This window comes from Colletes gigas, unplaced genomic scaffold (genome assembly GCF_013123115.1).
Source record: "Colletes gigas isolate AHSC1104 unplaced genomic scaffold, ASM1312311v1 Colletes_gigas_Sc00016, whole genome shotgun sequence".
NCBI lineage: Eukaryota > Metazoa > Arthropoda > Insecta > Hymenoptera > Colletidae > Colletes > Colletes gigas.
Genome location: NW_025106645.1, coordinates 5,494,875 through 5,510,806, shown reverse-complemented (window position 1 = coordinate 5,510,806; position 15,932 = coordinate 5,494,875). Strand labels below are relative to the sequence as shown.

Genomic DNA, 15,932 nt, shown 5'->3' with positions numbered 1-15,932 from the left:
TTTGTAAAATAAACACGTTTTTATTAAACCTTTTACTGTTTTATATTTCCTAATTACTTTCTTTTTTTTTTACATCTGGGTGGGTCACTTATAAGAATTTATCATTTTCGCGATGGAGCCTGCGGCGAAAGTAAGGCCTTGCCTCGAATACCGAGGGTCGCCGCCATTCCAAGAATATTGCCGTAAAATGGATTACGTTGCTTGAAAATGCATTCAAATTTACCGCGAGGTGCTTTCTTGTTTTTGCGTCGATCTATAACCACTTTTAATATACGTAAATTTTCAATTAATTAAATCGTGCTTCGCATAGTTTGTAAATTACAAAATTTCAATTTCATTTCATTACCTTTCATCGTGTCTTCTATAACTTCCGGGTAAAGTTTCTCTGTAACAGAGCTGCTCGGGGGGTGCAATCGGGGGTTCGTATTGATCTCGATCAGCCAAACCGAAAGGTCGTCCATTATCAAGAAATCGGCGCCGTATAATTGAAAGCTATTTTTTCGATTCACCATATTCTCTTGAGACGCTAGAAGTGCCCCTACCAAGTTTTGTTTTATACCTGGTTTGATGAGTTTCTCCCAAGCCGATTCCCGATCGGTAGCCCTGCGGAAAAGAATAATAAAGTAGCCGACTCGTATCTCAAGTGCGGAATTAAATTCATACTTCAAGTATTCTTTGAACTTCTGAAGATTCCAGTGAAGTTCGCTGGGTATTTGTAGATTCGGTCGCAATGTTTTCCTGTATTTCAGCTGCACGGTCGTGTTGCATAAGTGGATCGATTCGTGGAAATTCTCGAGCGTGAAATCTTTCGACGCGAAACGCAGCAGAATATCCCTTGAAAGTAAACGGTTAACCGAGGGAATTGGTAAATGATAAATTTAAAGAATGGAGGGGAATTAATATCGATACTTGTACATCCAGACGACGAGGGGTTGCGTGCTGGTGATCAGAAACCATTGTCTAACATCGACTTTCGTTTTGTGAACGAGCAAGGGTCGTTCTAAAAATAATAAATGGTTCAACAAAAAATAACAATTGCTATTAGCAACCGAGAAATTCACCTATATATTTTTGCACGACGTATTGCATGCATTCGTTCGTAGACTGATTCAGCTTGGCCAGGATATCGTTTAACGAGTTCTTAAGGACTATACCTCTTCCCAAACTTTTATCGCCTGGTTTTATAATCCAGACATTCCGCATTCCATCAATGCGACTTTGAGGTCGGCACTGTATCATATCCTTAAGCGTGTTCGCCGTGTATGGGACGAGTTCCTAGCATAAAGTGTCCGTTATAACGATCGTTTCGATAATTAGCTGCATTTATGCCGTACCTCGATATCTATTCCGTCACTTTTTTGCAATACCTCGCGCTTGTGCAGAAATCGATCGTACCATGTCAGAAATTGATTCCAATCGGAGTTCGATACTTCTACGCGATCTCGTCTGTCGATGTCCTCGTGCGAGCAGACACTGTAATTTTAATCTTACTCGTGAATTCGCTCGAGAGAAATCGAATTTCCCAATTTAATTTTCTCGAACCTTATATAGTCTGTGCATCTTTCGAGAGCGAACAAAATGGCGTATATGGGCACGGAGCCATTCGAAGACCAAGTGGCGTTCGGTCCAGCCACGCTGGCCAGAAATAAGAACCACTTGAGAATTCCCATACAGGCCGTGATGTAAAAGTCCTGTACGAACTCCTCGATCTGTGCAGGCTACATTAACACAACAGTTTTCATTAAAGTGTTAACGCGACAGACTTTATTTACGAACCTGATAAACATTGTAGCACCGTGGGAATTGAATGTTCGACACGCCAGGTTCGTAGAACCAACTAACGTTCTCCAAATTATTGCACATGTCGACCTGAAATTGTCGCGACGTTAATTTCGTGTTGCGACACGACGATGAATAGAAAATCGTAGACAAAAGTGACCTTCGACGTGAAGTAGCATCCAGAAAATTTATTGACTATTGTCCTTTCGTCTGCTCTCACGGCTGCTCTTTTAGTGGTGTACCATATAAAGTCTGCGGGGCAACGTAATAGTTTTTCGATCGTTTCCAGACCAGCTGAAAGCAAAGAACATATTCAAAGAGCAGTAGTTTCAACATTTTTCGGATGACGATCCCCTAAAACAAAATGAAAATTTCTGCCTTCAAGATAAATTATCGTTTTGAAACGATACAAGGAAAATATGTACAGAAATAGATATTAAAGTTCTTCATATTAGTCTACGTAAAACGTTGAAAATTCATGAAACTAACGGAGTAAATGAGACAGCGTACAGATAAAAAGTAAACTGTAAAAAAGATATTGAAATGTTGCAAAATCATCTCAGTATAAATTTATATGGTAATAACTCTTTTATAAGGACATATGCCAGATTTTGACGAAGGTTCGTCTTATACTTGAAAAAAAATATGATTTAAAACTACTTGAAATAACTTAAACACCTTCTGACATTTCCGGAGACATTGAGAGCATTCTCCTGATAGATCTCTTCTCGATCCAGCCTCTTTTACTCAGAGGCTTCCTGAGCACTGGAAATGTGCTGTAAATCACAAAAATTTTATGCTCGTTCACCGCTTTCGTCAGCATTTTTAGGATAAAACTGATCTTCGCTTGTTCAGTGGTCAGAAGCTTCAAATATTCCCTCAGGACGATCTTGCCGTGGCCATGTTCATTTTCTTTGTCTTCCTCCCCGAGAAGGTCGTCTAGATCTTCGCGATTGCAGAGAATCTCTGCATTCGCGGTTTTCGCGGACTCCGAGCCCGTAATTGTTCGAGTGTTCATCTTCGAGTCGGTGAGTCTCAAAATTAGCTGCGACACTTCTTCGGCCTTTTTCGTGTCGTTTGGATATATCTTACAAGAAACATGACGAAATAATTAATTGCATTAACAAAGTAAATTGCGTAACTTGTCCACTCCTCGATCATGTTGTTACAAGTTGTTGTCAAGTATTCTATTCAATATTTTTAGTTTGAAAAATAATACTGCGATTTACAAAATTTTTAAGATGAAATTGAGATTTATTAAACAGAATGTTTGAAGAAGATTATTTCACTATGCACTGTTCAGGACTTCGTGGCTCCTAGCATGACTATCATGAAAACGTTATTTGTGAGCAAGAAGACAGCTTCCTTTGATACCAAAAGAAGCACTCAAAGACATTTTTCATAACTGCAATATTTTCTTAGAATTGAATGCTTTCATGATTGAAAGATCTACGCATTCACATGTCTGTATGACTATCATGAATATGGAAATTCATATCAACTGAACCATTTTAGACTGATTGTTTAGAAACTACTGATATTCGTTTATTTCCGTAAAAAATTGTAAAATTGTATAATAAAAATGTGAGAAAAAGTTTTCATATATAAATTTTAAACTGTGCATTAAATAATAAACAATTTTGATCAAATAATTATCTTATTTATATAATAGGTTGAGGATATATCTTTTTCGTACCTGCCAACCTTGACAACGTTTTTTAATCGCGCAATCCTTAGTGGTTAACGTGATTTGCCATTTTCGCGTGTTAATAGTCTTCGTATCATTTTGACTTTCCGCGTTGTATTCTTCGTTTTCTGATTCTGTGAAATTCTCCTGGTCGCACGAGAATCCATGTTTAGAATCTGCAATCGAATTTACTGGATCGTTATTTTCCAAAAGAATCGTACAGTCTTCTCGGCGAGGCATCGTTCATTTTTACAACCGGCAATAAATTTGTATATTTTAACATTTTTTATTCATTTCAGTTTCTTTTTCGCGTCCAAATTTTAGTTAGTTTCGGTGTTCCCGTTTCACGTGCCAATTTTGCAAAATTTTTCTCGAAAAGTGATACACCAATTGAAGTTTGCATTTCGACAATCGATAAACGGGGTTCGATATCGTTGCATGTTCACGGTTTTCAATTATGACACGTGAGCATAGTTATCTCGTGGTCTGTCAAACGTGAATCAGATACGTCGACGATGCGAAACAATTTTGAAGAGGAAGCCAGGAAACAGGATTCTTTTTTTCAGGAAAATCTTGCAACGCTAACTTTTGTCGTTTCAGTTTTTCCCACGTGTTCTCGCATGTTCTGTATTTTTTCATAGCCTCCAGCATGGATTCGTCCAAATGTTTCTTTAATTTAGGACTCTTAAAAATCGATCCGTGCATCTCGCGATTTTCCGAATCGTTTGAAATTTCTTTCAAACTTCGACCCGACTTTTCACCGTCCTCTGCACGTGCGACCGTAGTCTCCGCAATATGGTTCCCCGGCTCAATGCTTTGGACGGATTCCAAGCCCGGTTTTGGCTCGTCCATTGTACGAATTACTTCTTTCATGGAACTTAACAAACGTTTGTTCCTAACAATTCTACTCTCGATCGTCTTCCTTTCTTTGGACGTAGCTTCGTTGCTCGCCGCGACGTTCGCAAGTTCGTAGGATTTCTTGTTCACGTGCAGAACGTTCCGTGTAGCTACCACATAATTATTATCCCAATTATCGTCCGAACGGACGCGTTCGCCTTTGAATTTCACAAAATTTTACCTGAGAGTACACGCATGAGTTTGCTATTATTCGCATGTTCTTCCAGAAATGTTCCATTCTCGAACGTCGTCCGATTTTCATAGTTTTCACAGTTCTCTTCGTCAACTGGTTTGTTTTCCTCCTTCGAACATTCCCTCTCCTCCGTCGATCTCATAAGTTTCGCAGAAGTTGCGTCGTTTTCTCCTTCGTCCCCTTTTATTGGTCGTTTCCTTGGACAGTATCCCGTGATTTCGTTTGAATCGACGCGTATCGTTGAGTTAAACGTTACTTTCGGCGCGTCGAGATACTTTGTTTCGGTTTGAGAAACGTCATCGTCGCTCGTGTACTGGCTAGAATTTTTCGAGAACGTTTCTAACCATTGCTCGCTATGCATACTTTCAGCGAAATCGCTGTCCGAATCGGTATAATTGTCGGAAAGATTGGACGATATTGGATTGCTGTACGACAACTGCCAGGTGCCATTTTTGACCTGCAATCGCAACGAACAAGGTCAAGGGAACCTAACTGACAAAAAAAGTAATGCCTGGCTCTCGGGATTCGACGAGAATTTTAGGAAATTCGTAAATTCGGAATCTCGAATTCCGGGAATTTCAATTATTTTCTCCATGACCAATTTTTTTTTACTAATATTTTCCATATAATTAATGTACCAAATTCATTATTATTTATTAAAACGGAATCAAAACAAAATATGCGTGTATGCAAAATTGACTCTATTTAATTTTTATATTTAAATGTCGGAACGTTGAACGTTTATAACTTGTTAACGAAGCCCCGATCAACAAATTGGTATTCTTGATTTTCGTCTTATTTTAGCCTCTAAAGTCTAATGTAAATAGGAAATATATGTATAGCAAAGACGAAAGGAAAGAATCTACAGTTTCCACTGTCTTAGAACAGTCTAACAACGCGTATTAAAATAGTTAAACTATAGACGCGTGCAGTTCCGAAACTATTAGTGTTTTATTAATTATTGAGGTATTGTTAGAAGCGGCAAAGCCTCCCCTTTAAAGTGGTTTTTGGTTTTTGTCGATCCGACTTTCCGTTTTCGAGATATCGTAATTTATGTAAAAGGTAATTTTTTAAATTTCGCTGTCTCTCGCTTCCCGTCTTAGAAAAGGCTATTAAACGCGTATTAAAAATAGTAAAAGTTTAGACGCGTGCAGTTTCGAAACTATTAGTGTTTTATTAATTATTGAGGTATTGTTAGAAGCGGCAAAGCCACCCCTTTAAAGTGGTTTTTGGTTTTTGTCGATCCGACTTTCCGTTTCGGAGATATCGTAATTTATGTAAATGGTAATTTTTTTAATTCAACTGTCTCTGTCTTCGTCTAGCGGAGTCGGACCTCCTTGTCTTGTGCGTGGCGCTACCCCGCGTACGTGGCTGCCGTGACCCAGTTTCGGCAGCGTAGTATTTCCAAGAATTTACTACGAACTGTTTACTATTGTCGCGCGCGCGAGATCAATGAACTCGCGAGCGCGCAACGAAACGTAAACAAACCCTATCTCCGAAACTAGCCACCGCATCGACGCGAAACTAAAATCGCTATATCTCCGGAACTAATAAAGCTATCGACATGTTCGAACGCTCATTTTAAAGGGCATTTCCTCCTCTATCCGATGAGCATATCAACTATTATTATTCATGCTGTTTTCCATGTTTATTTTAACATTTACTTTGACTCTACATACCCAAAGAAGTTTCAGTAATTCCTACTGATCTTACGACTAGTGTACGATAAAACTGGACCATAAATTGTTTATTTAATTGAAAATGTATTTAAATACAGGATGTTTGCGTAATTACTAGCCAGTATTTTTTCTTAAATCGTTGTTTTCTCTAGAATTAACTACGGTATCGACTTGGAACAAATTTCGTATTCGAGGACGTTTTATCTTGTATCCGATGAAAATTAAAAAAATTCGAATATTCAACTTTCTATACATATAATACAAAAATTAGAAGTACGTTGCCTCGTAAAAGAGAAAAAGAAAGACTGGTCATTTTACCGATCATGGTAGGAATGGATATACATGAAAGTAGGTTTAGTGTTAAAGAGCAGTATCTTCCACGCTATTAATAGACCGATAAATTTATATCGTCGTATTCTTTCTCGAATTCCCGAAGCTATACGAAGCGTTAAAACTCATATACAAGGTGGCTTTGCATTAGTGTGTATAAGTGGAGAAGCAGTTTGCTTTTTACACCAATCTGCCGTCTGATAATACTAGACTGCCTTTTTTAATCCCTCCCATAATCAACTAACGTATATTTACGCATACAATACTGCCCATCAATAGTAATTCAGTGAATAGTTTCTCAACTGACCGCCATCCACGATAAGATAAAGATAGAGACAGTTCGATCTGTGGGCTAACCTACATACATTTACTTACCGCGAACTTGCTCTTAGGTTGTCGAAAGAACGTGCACTGAAAGTTGTCATTTTTGGGAACGGTATCAATGTTCCTATCGTCGGCCAAAGATTGCACCGCGTATGCAGGATTTCCAGAGGTCGGAAACGAGTCTATGCACTCCATTCCACGTGACAAGTATGGTCAGTAACAACGTGTAACTCTGAATTTTTTCGTAGTCTAACATAAAACCCGAAGGAGGATACCTGGATAACGGGGATTCTCCATTTGCCTGACTGTCACTGGTACGATTTTGCTTTCTTCAAGCAATTCGCCATCGACGATGGTAAATTTAAACGCGTCGAAACATAATGCCAGGTGCAAATTGATCGGGCTTTGTTTCGATAGATCATACACGGTGCTCTTTTTAAATTTTTCACAAACCGAAACCATCCGACAAATAAAAGACTGAACGAAGGTAACGATTGGTAGGATAATTCTTTATTGGCCATGTACACAGGTACATTTCAAATATAGACTTCGAGAACAAATCTAACAACAGTCGTAGACAACGAATAACGAGTGCGGATTCGTAAAGATTTTCATTTTCTCTCTCATTTAGTCAACCTCAAGCCAACAGCGTACATGTCTGTAATATCGGTCAGCACCTTGGTTTTCTTTTGACGAATATTTTTGGCTGGAACGTTGCGATTTCTATTTTTCGCCGCGATGGCGTCGTTGCCTTTATTTGGTGTTGTTAACGAAGTGGATAGCGCAGGTACTTCCAGTGGAATATCTGGCAATGTAGCACCTTTCTTGTACTTTTTAATCACGTCTCGCACCGCCGTCTTAATTATCTGATAAACGTCAACAAGAGTATAGTGTCAACAAGTAGGAGTAAATATTCCACGAGAAAACTGAACGTACCTTATTTTGATTTTGTCTCATTGCAGGCTTCTCGGGTTTCGACGTCAATTTCGGCGCTTGTTTCTGAATAGTTATAATCTTCGAGAGCAAAGTTTGTCTGGCGGGAGAGGTTTCCGGTTTGTTGTTGTTCGTCGATGCAGTGAGAGCCCGCGATTTTCTGGGTGTCCGCGTCACGGTTTTCTGATTACTCCCGATTTTGTCATTTATTCGACTATTCTGCGAGATACGGATGAAAAGTCACGAATCTTGTTAGTGAAATAATTCCATTTAGTGGTGGGACTTCAAATCGCTTCGCAATACAGACTCGAAGTATTCTTCTTTCTTTCATTTCTTTCATTTTATAAATTCAAAGCATTCCAAATCCCATCACTAATTCCATCATTGATCGTATTTATCATTTTTACCTGAATCACACCGGGTGACTTCGTTTTGGCGTTGTAGGAGCCATTAGCTGGAGCACTCTTCGCGGTCGATTCCTGTTTATCGACCAACACAGCCGTTTTCAAGGATTTCAACGGCGCCGTTGACGGTAACGTTTGTCTCAACTTAGGCGACTCCACTTTGTAATACGCGTAGAATTCCTGATCGAGCTGAATCTCCAATTCTTCGATCAGATCGACGATCACCGGACCGATTTGATTGTGCACCATCGATTTTTTTTTCGCGAAACACGTCTGTGGATGCAATTGTGTTTACGTGCTCGTGGGAAATTCGAGTGCAGTTTATTGCTCACCATCGGAGACTTCGATACAAGGCTAACTTTCGAGTCCTGAGTGCTGAGAGCAGGTTTCTTCTCGGACGTTATGATGCGAGTGCCTTGGAGGGACAAAGCTGCGCCCAAATACGGCTGACAGTTGGGCATTTTTTGCTTGTAAGCTAGCTCGAATTGTCCCGTGTCCGCGTTTTTGTCCTCCCGAAAATCTATGACCACTGTAAAATCGAAATTGAGGGATAATAAAAGAGGCACGTTCGAGACTTGTAAAGTCGAACACTTCGTGGACCTTTTATGGTGTCTTCCAGAACCTGTCTGCACAGACGCGTCGTCACTTTGCTCGAGTAGCTCATATCTGGGTGGCTGTTGATCTCGATCAACCAAACGGAGAAATCCTCCATGACCATGAAATCCGCACCGTAAAGTTCGAAGCTGTTTTTCCGACGATCCATGGCTTCCTGGCTGGCCAGCAGGGTACCGACCAAGCCTTGCTTCATTCCTGGATAGATCAGCTCGTCCCACGCTTTATGATGTCCCTGGGACCTATTGGGAGTTTCGTCGGTTAGAAACTTCAGCCTGCTGATTTCGTAATGAAATTTAACCCTGGAGCATCATGCTTCTTGTTTAGGAACATTAGTGTCTCACAAGCGTCGTTTCGGGTTGGGAGTTAATTCGTTCAACTCTCTCTAGTGTACGTTGCAGTGCCATGCATACATTATCTTTATCAAGAAGTAATGTAGTTGTGCTGCATTCAAATGTGAATTACGCTGGCAAAAATATTTTAATATTGTTATACGGTGGTTTATTGAAAACTGTGGGAAATTATGACTCGAAGGTGTACAGAATGTGACAAGGGCATCAGGGTTGTTATATTGATATGTAGAAAAATAAGAGTGGAGGAAAGAGAAGATAACAGAAGAGTGAAAAGCAAGAAAATGATACATTGTCGGAAAGTATAAGAAGGAAATTATTCTCAGACAATAAACAGGAATTAGATGATGTAAATAGTGAAGATGAAGAAAATGATGCAGCCTGTCTTTTTTGCAACGAAGATTGGATACAGTGCGAAGACTGTGCAAATTGAGATTACGAAGAGTGCAGTGGAGCTGATAAAAATAAATTAAAATAAAAGTGTCTAATATTCGTGTTCTTTTTAAACTGTCAATAGAGTTATTATTACTTTTTTATAGTAATAAATTAAAACCTTATGTATAAACCATTTAAAAATAGAAATTTGGCATTTTTACATTGATTTTTAATAACTTTTATTAACTGAAGTAAGTACCCCGTTTGATCCTACCAGTCGAACAAAACTTTCTTTGAGTAGATTTGGCTCTTTTTGAATAATAAGTTTGCGAAAAACGGCAAGTAATTACTATATGAAAACTCAGGACAAGCAGTCAAATCCTAGGTACCCTGTTTTGTCCAACCTTCCCTACAGGTAAATATCGAATTTAGAGTGGTACTCTAGGATTAGGTGAATCGTACTTGAGGAACTCTTTAAAGGTCGTGACGTCCCACATATTGTCCGAAGGCAACGCAGGGTTTCTGTCGCCGCAGTTCGTGTACTTGCATTGGATCGCGTGATTGCACAGGTGAATCGATTCGTGGAAGTCCGTTAGGCAAAATTTCTGCGAGCAGAATCGCAGGTAACTCTCCCTGGAAAAAGACGACGTTATCTGTATTATTTCTCTCGAAAGTGTTGCCGAAATTCATGTTCGGCCGAAAGTATGGCGGATCGTAAACGTGTCGTTGCGCCAGGAACAGCTGACGCATCATGACAATAGGGGTTTACGCAAACTGGGTTAGAAAAGATCAATTTCGTAGGGGGCGAATTCATAACCGGTAATTGGCTGCGGACGATTTGCTCGCAATCAGCCCGATTTGTCGTGGCTCTAAATATAGGATGAAGGGGCAGTGTTTTTCCTGGTTACGAACCCGGGCATGAAATTGGTGATAATTAACGACGAATGCGACCTGTGTACGCCGATTAAATGACCTAGATATTCAGAGACACGAAATCACGAAACAAATTATTTGTTCGATTCGTGCATGCATATGGTTTAGCAGAACTATGTACGAACGACTGGTTAACTTTGATAAATTGAGACTCACTTGTATATCCAAAAAGTTAGGGGCTGAGCGCAAGTAACGACGAACCATTGTCTGATGTCGAATTTTGTGCTGTGTATTAGCAACGGTCGCTCTAAGAAAGGAAAATACAGGGTGTTATCGAACTGGTGGTACCTGGTAGTCATGACTTTTTTAAGGTTTTAGAGAACTCCCTAAAAAAGCGCGATCGTTCTAATGGCTATTTGACTGCTTTAAGCCGCGACGCTGTGGTCTATACTCATACTTGAAGATTCTATCGATTACCAATGTACTTCTGCACGACATAACGGGTGTCTAATTTGGTCGAGGGATTCATCTTCGCCATGACGTCCTCCAGTTTGTTCAACAGGACGATTCCTCGGCCCCGACTTTTGTTCCCGGGCTTCATGATCCATACGTTCATAGTGCCGTCCATGTCGATTTGCGGACAATACTTCCTCATCTTTTTCAAAATGTGCTTCGTTGCCAAGAAGAATTTCTGTTCACGCCATGGTTAATTAATATCGTTTCTCCGTCGATACTTGACGACGATTCGATCAACCGCTTACTTGAAAAGGCACGCTATTCCGAACGAAAAGAGCTTGACCGTGAACAACCTGGTAGTACCAACTGATAAACTGGTCCCATTGATGGGCCCAAACTCTTTCCGACTCCTGATCAATGTCTTCGTGGGACTGGGCGCTGATATAATCGCTGCATCGTTTAATTGCGAACTCCAGGGCCTTCAGGGGTATCGTACCGGTTGGCGATCTAACTGCGTTTTCACCTTCGGTGGCGATCTTGCTCATCAACCACTTCAACAAACTCAGACAACACGTGAATCTAACGGAAAATTATAGATCTTAGAATACTTTAAGTAAAAATTCAAGTGGCTTATTAGATAATGGATATTTAGGTGGTCTAGTTTAGATGGGATATCTTGATTATGTTTTAATCTTTCCCAATATATGTATTTCGTTTTTCCAAAACTGCATATAAAACAAATTATTACTCAGGTAAAATTAGTTGGAAAGCACATTTAAATCTGAGGAAGATTGATGAAAGCGATTGATAAAACGATTTTTGGGATTTTTGTTAATTCTCTCACCGAAAATCCTCGATGAAAGCATGCATCTGATCGCCCTGGCATAAGTTGTAACATCGCGGGAAAAGGGTGTTCGCCACTCCAGCCTCGTAATACCAGTGCATTTGTCTTACGTTCGAACATAAGCCCACCTAAGGCAATCGATTTTCTTAGAAGCATGTATTATCCTCGTCCGATGTACTATTCGCGCGAAGGCAGAAATCGTTCGAGGCCATTTCAGATACCTTCGACGTGAATCCCGCTCGACAGTATCTGTTGAAAATCGTGTTCTTGTTGTCCTGCGATGGCCAGCCGGGCCACTCGGATCCTGTGTTCCAGAGAAAGTCGACGGTGTGGTTGCTGAGCATTCTAGATATCAATTGTCGTTCGCTTTGTTGATCCTTCAAATCACCGATGCCGGCCAGCAATGCCACAGGACTCGAATCCACCGTAAAATGGTCGGCTAAAAACATTGGTCGTATGTCGATATTACCGAGCCTTGCGAGACGTTTCGTTCCAAATCGAACACTTTTTAGAGTAGCATTTTGGATTTCGTAGAAACCTGGATATGCTGTAGACTTTAAGGATATTTACAAATTTTTATAAACTTTTAAGTACCAACTCTTTTTCTTGATACTTACGATTAAGGCACCGGGAGTATGAAATAAAAATCATTTGGTTTTCTAAGAGCAGGTTCGACCTGAACTACTTTCATTGAAACAATAATATGATATATGTTACTAACTCCTTATAAATAATTATCAAACTTATTTTCTTATTTTTAAAAAATGGTTAATAGAAATTTCTTTTATTTATGTTCAACGGATATAATTTATCGAGGGAAAGTTAATACTGTTTAAAAATTTTGAAAAGTCCTTTGAAGTATGTTTAAATATCACTAAAGACTATATCATGTCGTAGTTTTATAAAAATCTAAAACATTACTCTAACCAGTGTCCAGTTTAGCATGAAACGACCCTTAGAAAAGAGGGCTAAGCACCAATCCGAGTACCACTGGGATTTTTTCGGAAGAACTTCTCGCACCAGCCCCTCTTCAGCATAGATTCGCGAACCACTCGGGCCCTTCCGTAAATCATGAACGTGTGGCGAGCAGCCATGGCGTCCTTGACCATTTGTTTAATTCGCATGAATCGTTCGTGAAGCGTCGGGGGTAATACCAAAGACTGGCCAGCTTTCTCTGCATACAACGAAGAACCGAAATCACAATGCATGGGGTTCTATCCAGTTTAAAAAAACATTTCAACGATTTCGAATCTAGTCGTTATAAGTCATTTATTATTCGTATTAAACATTTTCGACCAATTGCTAAACTTGGATTATTTCGATGTATTAGCAAAGATACTGCATTTTTGAGAATTTATTAGTACTAAAACAAAATTTGAATAATGAAACATTACACTTTATATTGTCTATCGGTTAACGTAAAATTTGTCGATATTTTAACTTTCATTCAACTTACAAAAAGATCAAGTTTTTATATTTATGTGTGTAATATTCCATTGTTCAAATATTGTTTCATTGCTTTGTAATTTTGTTTTTAAAAAAAACTTTGAAAAACAGAAATTTGTACAAATTTTGTGTACAAAAATGCAACTAAATTTCATTAACAATTATGACAAAAAATTGAATTATAGAAAGAAGGAGTATAGTGAAACGTTACAGTACAGAACATATACAAGTACTCTCTATGCACAGTACCTAATAATTAATATCATATATAAACTACTCTAAAGAAGAAAATTCTGTATGAATTTAATATTTGATCTCAAGATTAGATTATACAGTAATGTTTATTTTTAGTTTATATTTCGACTCGTATAAACAAAAATTGTTTCTCTCGATCAACATTTAACGCGAGTAATAAATGGGTTATTGCGACTGCATTTAATATCATTGAATTTGGTACAACAGGCTGTAGTTCTAATAATTTTGTAAAATGGCTTCTTTAAATCACACCTTCGGTTCCTTTCGCGTCCGTCGCGTTGGAATCACTGGATGGCTTTGCGTCAGGCTCGACGGGTTCAAGCTCGACGACTTTCGCTTCATTCTTGTCCGCTTTTTCCGAGCTGGTCGGCTCCAAATTCGATGGCGCTTCATCGTTCGCATTCATGTAGTGCGCTTACGAGTCTGCGAGCCCCTCTGCTCTAGATGCACTCGGTTGATCTTCAATTTCGCTTCATTGCAATAGTCTTTGTTGATAGAAGGACCGGCCCGAAGAAGTCGACGTTACTTTATCCTGGATCAGCTTGCAAAGTTCGGAAAGCGATTTATCAACCTGTGATCTCGTTAAACAAAATTATGTCGTAGCTATTTACAGTGGGGTATTTCCAACAGAAAATTGAAATCAATATATCATCACGCGTTCGAAGCAAAGACACCATAAACAAATGTCCATAACCGTCGATTTACGCCAACGGAACTTTTTTCCAATACCTGTTGAATCTTCGAAGCTCCCTCATCAACATCCTGCTGTTCGACAGAGAGGACGCGACTTCGGTCTCTAATTTATGATTACCGCTTCGAACAGAAACAGATCAACGGAACGATTCCCTCGATATCGCATGATCAGAGACGACATATCCCTCGAGTGGATAGAAATTCGTGTTTCCTCCGTGGCAACAGCGAATCGACGAGACGGAAGCAAAACTCCGACTGAACATCATTGGGGACAGAGACGAGGCATGTGTATGGAATCTAGAATTCCGCAGGCGTGCGCCCTGAAAGCGTTTTAAAGCTCCCCAACTATTCGGCGAGATTGGATAAGATCGCATGACCGCGTCCTTCCGGTGTATAATTAACGTCGCATTACGAAATTCGTGGATCTTACGACGAGCTGGACGATAACGACAACCGTTCAAAATTTTCAATGGCTACAAGCACATTAAACTCGTCTTTTCTTTCTGCGATTAATTGTCGTCGTCTTGTTACGTTTAATAGGAAATTAATGATATTTAGAATGTAATAAAAAAATATGGTAATTATTCGGAATAATGGCCGTCTCATGGATTTAGATATAAAATATGTTGTAGGTATCAATATATATATATATAAGTTAAACTTTCACCTTTCATAAAACAGGGAGTCTAATCATGGCCCTTACACAAGTTCGCCCTTCAAACCCCTCTTCACACCTAACCCAGACCTGACCCCCCTTCACACTCAAATTAATGCCATAATTTTTATTACAAGTAAAAGAATATTATATATATATATTTCTCTCTTCGAGAATGGCAATCAGGGAACATACACAAAGTTTCCATCTTTACTACAATTGACAGTCTAATCATGGCTCCTAGACGAATTCCTATCCACAAAGCTTTCTTTACATCTAATCTGGACCTAACCAGTTGTTTTACATAATATGTGTTTCATTTAATAATTAAATTATATTAAATTCATAATATTATGAATTACTTTACGATTAATTAAAAAGTTTATTATTGCAATTCGTATAACTTCATTGTAGCTACATTTTGTATTACTCTTGTGATTAGTACACTTTAAACGTAAGAACAATTAATTGCATCTGATTGTCATATGTATGCTAATAATCAGAGTTAAGGAATAGTGTTTCTCACGCATAATCCAAGGACAGTTGCAGATATTTACATGATAGAATGAAGCATGATAGAAACTATATTTCATTAAAATTTTTGCCTTGCTTAGAATTTCGATATCATCTAAATCAATAAGGCGGCGATTATTACGAATAATTGCCCCAGAAAACTGTATTCCCTCGCAAATCAACTGACCTATTGCCCTTTTAAGATTCCTGGGAAAGAAATTTTATGATTATCAAATTCCCTGTTAATGAGCTGCTCGATCGGTGGCTAAAGAGGGCAAAAATTAGCAGAGGGGGTAGAGGAGGATCGGAGAAGCGTACCAGGCACCTCTGTGGAACTTCTCGGCCGCCGAATGCAGGCAAAGAAGCAAAAAGCGCTCGCGTGGGTTGGCCTAACCCGCTCCAGTTCTACGAGCTCTGACCCACTTATGCGAACGCATCTTGGTTTCGCGTGAAGAGGCGGGTCCGACGAAATCACTTCGGCCCCGCTATCGCTAATTGCAGGAGTTCAATTTCACGCTGATAATCTGAAGGAAAATATATGCAACGTCGTACTATTTTGGAATTCGGTCGACCGTTACGCGTTTTCGCTATCGGCCCACCTGCCACATTGATCGTCGCGTGTGATAAAACCGAC

At 39.3% G+C, this 15,932-nt stretch overlaps 2 protein-coding genes across 2 annotated transcripts; both read right to left on the bottom strand.

Annotated features, from left to right (window-relative positions):
• Positions 1 to 101: 101 nt before the first annotated feature.
• On the bottom strand, positions 102 to 7,084 carry LOC122400258 (tubulin glycylase 3A-like). The gene is made up of 14 exons (XM_043401612.1): positions 6,941 to 7,084; positions 4,545 to 5,013; positions 3,991 to 4,473; positions 3,476 to 3,642; positions 2,458 to 2,866; positions 1,940 to 2,073; positions 1,777 to 1,869; positions 1,543 to 1,718; positions 1,335 to 1,473; positions 1,062 to 1,275; positions 910 to 1,000; positions 664 to 834; positions 347 to 603; positions 102 to 262 (listed from the first exon to the last, which is right to left on the bottom strand). The coding sequence occupies exons 1-14, from the start codon at positions 7,082 to 7,084 to the stop codon at positions 102 to 104; spliced, it is 3,108 nt and encodes a 1,035-aa protein (XP_043257547.1).
• Positions 7,085 to 7,512: 428 nt separating this feature from the next.
• Positions 7,513 to 13,843, bottom strand: LOC122400173 (tubulin glycylase 3A-like). Its single transcript, XM_043401486.1, has 13 exons — positions 13,688 to 13,843; positions 12,717 to 12,908; positions 11,958 to 12,170; positions 11,737 to 11,864; positions 11,198 to 11,471; positions 10,914 to 11,127; positions 10,653 to 10,743; positions 10,026 to 10,196; positions 8,827 to 9,080; positions 8,559 to 8,755; positions 8,239 to 8,499; positions 7,826 to 8,041; positions 7,513 to 7,755 (listed from the first exon to the last, which is right to left on the bottom strand). Exons 1-13 carry the CDS (start codon positions 13,841 to 13,843, stop codon positions 7,513 to 7,515), a joined length of 2,610 nt encoding a protein of 869 aa, XP_043257421.1.
• Positions 13,844 to 15,932: the final 2,089 nt, after the last annotated feature.